Source organism: Notolabrus celidotus, chromosome 7 (genome assembly GCF_009762535.1).
Source record: "Notolabrus celidotus isolate fNotCel1 chromosome 7, fNotCel1.pri, whole genome shotgun sequence".
Lineage (NCBI taxonomy): Eukaryota > Metazoa > Chordata > Actinopteri > Labriformes > Labridae > Notolabrus > Notolabrus celidotus.
In genome coordinates, this window is record NC_048278.1 from 27,746,328 (window position 1) to 27,753,424 (window position 7,097).

At 36.9% G+C, this 7,097-nt stretch overlaps 1 protein-coding gene across 3 annotated transcripts in view; it reads right to left on the minus strand.

Annotated features, from left to right (window-relative positions):
• Positions 1 to 5,445: 5,445 nt before the first annotated feature.
• LOC117816145 (cytochrome P450 3A30-like) overlaps positions 5,446 to 7,097 on the minus strand; it is a 6,343-nt gene continuing 4,691 nt past the window's right edge. For all 3 annotated transcript variants that reach the window (XM_034688298.1, XM_034688297.1, XM_034688296.1), the window contains 3 exons: positions 6,438 to 6,664; positions 6,177 to 6,339; positions 5,446 to 5,914 (listed from right to left, as the gene is read on the minus strand). In XM_034688298.1, coding sequence (XP_034544189.1) covers positions 5,825 to 5,914; positions 6,177 to 6,339; positions 6,438 to 6,664 — 480 coding nt within the window. In that variant the 3' untranslated portion in view covers positions 5,446 to 5,824. The remainder of the gene's footprint in view (positions 5,915 to 6,176; positions 6,340 to 6,437; positions 6,665 to 7,097) is intronic.

The window sequence follows — 7,097 nt, forward strand, 5'->3', positions numbered from 1 at the left end:
GGCCGCCTCGTACATTTCTGTACGGTGGCCCTGAAGGACAAAACAAATTTACAGAAGATGAAACACTTTTACAAAGTTGGAGAAAATTAAAAATTTTGGAAAATAAATTTACATTTAAGAAAGCAAATTTACATTTAAGAAAACAAATTTACATTTTGGAAAACAAATTTTACATTTGAGACACGACTTTTATCTTTAGCCAGAAGACATTTATGTAATAATGTTGGGGTTCTAACATTTTAGACATCAATAATAAAACATCAATAATAAAATGTTAAAAGTCTTTGTGTGGTGAGAATCCTACCAAATGCCTTTTTTTAAAAATGTGTTTGTGTGTGACATGAAGCAATGTTGGCTAACGATTAAAACAGGCTTACAAGGTCGATACATCACTAAGTGGGGCTTAGTTTCCCCTATATGAATGATAAAAAAAAAAAGACAGACAAATAACTACTAACATTATAACTAGAAATTAAAGTTTCTTTTGCAACGGAAAAAAAGCTTTATTTTGGGGTGTTATAGCAAACATTGTGACCTAGGAATCAGTCGCCCAGTTGGCATGAATGTGAAGACTCAAAAGTTTGGAGAAAATTTTACATTTTGGAAAACAAATTTATATTTAAAAAAACAGAATTACAAAAACAAAAAACGCTTTTACAAGCAGTGAGACAATTTTACAAACGGTGAGACACTTTTACCATTTCTGAAACAAATTTACATTTATGGTTTTATTGATCTGGGAGTAATCGAATTTTGTTTTGTAAAATGTAAAAATGTTTTCCGATATGTAAATTTGTGTCCAACTTTGTAAAAGTCTTTCATCTTTTGTAAATTTGTTTTGTCCTTCAGGGCCACCGTTTTTTTGTTTTTTTTTATAACTTTATTTTTAGTTTTTTCTTAGTTTTGAACAGATAGGTACATATAAAAACAAACATGTACATCCCTAACATCCCCACAACCACCCGACACCAGAAAGGTTACAAAACAGACAGGAAAATGACAAATAAGGGCACAAAAAAACAAAAACAAACATGTATGTATGTTATAATAGTAATAATAATAACCATAGCAGGAAATAAAAATAAAAAATGAAAATAAAAAAGTAAATAGCAATAAATACATAGAATAAAATATATAAAAATAAATAAATAAAAATAGGAGTGTACTGACATGGAGAGATTTCAATTCTCATTCCCACACATAGAGTAAAGAACAAAAAGCTTCAGGAGACTCAACATTATGGTACTTGTGAAAAGGGAACAGTGAGAGTAAAATCTATAAATGGGGCCCAGATAGTGATGAATTTCTGAAAGGACTTGTTTCTGTAGTATCTAAGTTTTTCAAGAGGGACTAATGACAGCATTTCTTTGATCCAGCTAATAAATGATGGGGGATTGACTGATTTCCAGTTTCGAAGAAAGAGTCTCCGGGCTTGGTGTGTGGCGAATGCCGGAAAATTAGCTTGGGGGGCAGAGATATTTGTGTTGTCGTCAGGAACTCCAAAAATGGCCAGGATTGGATCAGGTTCAATGGTCTTTTGGCAAATATCTGAAAACGCTTTAAAAATGTCATTCCAGAACGAGTGCAAATGATGTTACCAAGCGGCATCCTCAGGTCTTAAAATATGAGTCCAATGCAGAAGTGTTAAAAACTGCAGTTCATCGAGGATCCTCTTGAGGCTGGCTCCGGAAGTACCGGAAACCACATATACACCAATTCAAAAAAGCCGATCTGTACAGCAGATATAAATATGTTTACAGCCTGGTACAAAAGACGCGTGTAGTCTGGATAGCTAATTTCTCGATCGGCACACACTGTAGGGGGGGAATTTTTTGGGCGAAGCAAACATGGATGTAATACCCCATTTATTAACCTCTAATAACTAATGAAAAAGAAACTTTTCAGAAAAAAGAGGCCTTGAACACAAAACAGTCAAATAATAACTACATATCACCACAGCATATGGATGTGAGAAACTTTCGTGTGACATGTATTTATTTTCTAAAGTTTGACCGCAGGAGTTTTTGACCTATTCTGCAGCCAGCCACTAGGGGGAGCAGTTTTTGTGGCAGCCTCACTTCGAGCCGAGCAAGATGATGTCCATTTTATATACAGTCTATGATACAAACACACATAAGCACACACATGCATACATATGCATACACATACACCTGCATACACACAGTCGTTTTAACTGGTTATTTAACAGACAGACATTTATACTGTTACATCTTTATGAGCTACAAAAGCAACAAGACCAGCAGCAAACACCAACTATTTCCATGATGTTCTTCTTTGTGCCTAAAACTGCTGCTACAAGGTTGGGTGGGTGCCTGACGAGATGAATGACAGCATGCTGAGGAATTTACCTTATTTAAATTTGTCATTGCTGATATAGTCAAGCAAAGACACATTTGACAGTTTAGAAAAAACTGGATACATTTTTTTGTTTGGAAAAAGCTGGATACATTTTTTTGTTTGGAAAAGCTTCCTACACCTACATACAATCAAGTTCAGCAAATAAATAAGAGATACCACTTTGTCCACAGGGGTCACCAAGGTCAAATAAAACTGAGAGCTCCTCCGGGGAGCTTTAACCCTAGAACACTATCGCCAGGTGATTTTCACCCGAGCAAACACATTTACATGATTTTCATTATGTTGCGTTTGTCTGAGTGTCATGGGTCTCTGGGTAGATTCAGCATCTTCTTTGACGGCTCTGAAGGCGTGGGTGTTTCTCTACTCCAAAACACCCTTTTTCCTACAGGCACGTGTTCGGGTGATTTTCACCCTTTTTTGTTTCTCTCTCCTGCAGCTGTTTGTGTGTCAAGGAGACTGTGCCTTCACCAGGGAAGTCTCAAATGTCCCTGGAATGGGTGGACCGAACACCCAGTTTCCAGTTTCATCATTTTTTGTATTAGAAATTTTTGGTCCCGAATTCCAAATTTTCAGTAATTTTGTAGCCTTTTTATAGGGTCCCCCCACGATACATTTTTTCATTTTGTTAGACATGGTACAGTTTAAAATAAAAGAAACTACTCTAATTTGTCATGTATTGTCATATTTTGATATATTTTGATGACAAGTACTTTTTATTGGGTATATTATATCCAGTAAAAAAAACCTGGGGTTAGTGATGGTGTTACTAATTTTAGAGATGGTGTTTTCAGAACTGTAAAGCAGGACCTGTCTCTGATTTAAATACATTCATTAATGATCTTCATATGTTCAGAATGTTGTCTCTTGTACTTTTAGTTTAGTTAGATTTCAAATGCATGACTTTCTAAATACTTCCTTTGTTCTGTGACAGTGGAGTAAATACATGAACACCTGCAAAAAAAGGTGAAAACCTTTTTAATCAGCCTGCAGTAAGTATCATCACTTCTTGTGTGGTACATCAGAGAGCCAATAAGAGGGAGGAGGAGTTACTCTTTCAAGACATAACAGAGCATAAATTGGTTTTCCCAGGCTAGGAAAGAAATGACCAGCATGCTTTTAAAAACATTTTGTAAGAATCTAAATGTCTCTGAAGCTGCTGTTAAACCTTCACAGCCTTTTTAGCACCTGAAACGTTGCTATATAAGTGAGCAGGTCATGTATAGTTACTGTATCAAGGGATCTTTTTGTCAAGACAAACTTTAGGATCAACAAGGGTGAAAGGTAGGACAGCAAACAGGAGAAGTAACTGATTCAAGTAAACATACTTCACCATGAAAGAAACACAGGAAGTTTTGGTGTTAGCGGGTGAAGTTCTTTTACTTAAATAATAGCACCCTAGTGCAAAATAATAAAAAAAAAAACTGTTTCCTGTAAATCGCCATCATGATTCATTTGCTGTTAACATAATATAACATTCATCTGTTTTGCAGAGAGAGTAGTAACTGAAGATATTCGAGTAATTCAGAAGAGTAAAAACTGATGATTGTTCCTTCTGAATTGTGATGGAGTAGAAGCAGAAAACAAAAATACTAAAGCAAAGTACGTAAAAAAAAAAAAAGATAAAAGATAAAAATGAAAAATAAACAAAATAAGAACATATTTAATTTATATTTCCTCCCAGCTTCAAGTTTATCTTTAACAAATATACAAACATTTTTTCCATTTAAACAAGACAAAAAATTCCAGTCATGTTAGTTTGGGGATTTTTAGATTAAATTAAATATACAAAAAATAAGACACATCATTCAAATTGCTGTACTATTGGCTCTATTCATAACTGAAATTGGCAAATGTATTCCTAAATGTGTACAGATCAGCATGTAAGGTTGCATGTGCAGAGTTAGGACATGCAAGTACATGCACCAAATAAGTAGAGATACATGTTCACAGTTACTAACATGTCACAAACCATAGCAGTAAAATAGTAACAGAAAGCATTGTGGCCTTTCTGGCAGCAAATTCACTTCCCTGAACGCCACATCTGGGCACCTCGGTCATAGGCTACAGTTTCTGTCGTCACACCAGGAAACTGCAGCAGAAGTATCTCGAGATTTGTGGTGGTGTAGTGTGGTGTGGTTCAGAGCTGTCGATTTACTAGTCTTTCACTTTCATGTATTTCCAGGATAGGGTTAATTAATGTTTCTGTGAATTAGACAGGGCGTGAAAAGTTTCAACAGATACAGCAGCGAACATTTTTAGAGTGACTGTAGTTAATTTGTTAAATTAAAAGTATAGTTGTTTTTTTCAGGTTTGGGAAATAAATGAGAATAGTTAATTTAACTCTCAGGCTTTGTCTGATATCTCAGATTGTAGCTACCCTGAGTTTGTAGCCTGAACATTTTCCCTCAATCCCAGCCCCCAAGAACATGTGGTGTCTGCAGTGAAGCTGGTTTGCCCACCTCAGATTTTTTTCAGTCTTTTTTTTTATCTCTTGCCTCTGTTTATAAACATGGAAAGAACAAGATGGAAGAAAAACTTGGATAATGGATTGATAGGGAAGGAGCGGGAGCACATACACTCAGAGAATATTAAAACAGACCATCCACATGAGGGCGCTGTTGTGTCATGCTATAATGTTTTCAGAGGAAGAGTTGACTCAGGCCCACACAACTTTTTCAATAGGCTACTTAACCCTCCTGATACCCTCAAATTTATTAACATCTTTTATCCTTGGGGTCAATTTGACCCCAGCAATTTAAACCTCCAGAAACTGATTGTTACCCAGGTTAATGTGTCAGGTACTTTATATTTCTTTGTTGACTACCTAAATAGCCATTTAAATAAAATATATTTCAAGCATAAACACAATTTAAAGCATTCCATCATTGATTGTCTTTAGAGACATGGTGGCTGGAAATATTATATCTCAATATAAAGGTTGGGAGTTACTGTATCAAGGGACAAACTTTAGGATCAACAAGGGTGAAAGGTAGGACAGCAAACAAGAGAAGTAACTGATTCAAGTAAACACACTTCACCATGAAAGAAACACAGGAAGTTTTGGTGTTAGCGTGGGAAGTTCTTATACTTAAATAATAGCACCCTAGTGCAAAATAATACAAAAAAAAGGTTTCCTGTAAATCGCCATCATGATTCATTTGCTGTTAACATACTATAGCATTCATCTGTTTTGCAGAGAGAGTAGTAACTGAAGATATTAAAGTAATTCAGAAGAGTAAAAACTGATGATTGTTCCTTCTGAATTGTGATGGAGTAGAAGCAGAAAACAGAAATACTAAAGCAAAGTACAAGAACCTTAAAATTAGACTTAATACAGGGTTTGGGTAAATTGACTTTGTTACTCTCCTCTAACGAAGGAAACATGTTTATTCATGTGTCTGTAAACAACATGACAAAATGTAAAATCTCTGAACTTGTTGTATCTTTAGCTCGCAGCCACGTGCCGTGGCTCCAGCTTGAGTTTGATGGGTCGTTTTGGTGCCAGCAGGCCATTGATGTCCAACTCAAAGGGGATCTGTTGTAAAAACGTGAAAAAAAATGTAATCACAGTCAACAGGACAGAAAATCAACCATGCTATTAAATCTGCAAACAACTGGCAGTATCACAAAAGGGTAGAAACATTATTCAACAGAGGGATAGGTTATCAGGGCTTGGACATTGTATAACCCCCAATATCACTATCAAACTGTCAATGAATAATATTTGCATCGTATAACTCATGGTCCATAAAAGAAGCAATACCAAGCAGAGTAAAGTTGAACATCTGTGTTCTCACCTCAGTCTCCTTGCACACAGAGAAGCTGTATCTCTGAAGAACCTCTACCAGTGCAAGTTTCATCGCCACCAGAGCAAATCGCATCCCAATGCAGTTCCTTGGCCCGGCCCCGAAAGGCATGTATGTGTACGGATCAATAGTTTCCTTGTTTTCCTTGCTGAACCTGTGGGTAAACATAGACAAACACACAGTACATTATCAATAACTGAATCAAGGCACTAGCCTGCAGAGTTCAGGTTCTGCATAAACTCATGCCCATACCTTTCAGGTTTGAATGCTTCCGGATCAGGCCATATCTCAGGGTCCCGGTGCAGGGGCCATGTAGGTATCATGACAGCCATACCTTTCGGAATCACAAGGCCATTTATCTCCACAGATGCCTTTGCAACACGCTCCAAACGTGAAGCAATGGGGTACAATCGGAGCGACTCGTTGATGACACAGTCTAGATACTCCATCTGCATCAGAGCCTGGTACTCAACAGGTGCCTGCACAAACAAAGAGACACAAACATGACTCTGGATCTTACTCACACTCACTTTTCTGCACTCTGTGAGTCAGGTGAAGATAGGAGCTTCAACGAGGGCTGAAGGCTAACCATCAGTTTTTTATTGGATAGAATAAGAAGAATGATACAACTCTCATGTCCATCTGATGTGGTCTAAATGAGGCTCATTTGTTAGCTTAGCTTACCAAAAAGGTAGAAACACAAGAGAAACAGCGAGGCTGGCTCAGGCAGGCAGAAAATGCTCCACAGGGAGCCTCTTCTTCTTTTTATTATTTACGATTTGTGTGTTTTCAGCTACAATTTACAAAACAAAACACTAGACAGTAAAATACTAAAAGTACAACAACCTGTAACCTAAGAGGGGCTCAGTATCAACTAACTCTGCAACTCCTCTGGGCCTTTTCCGCCTCTTT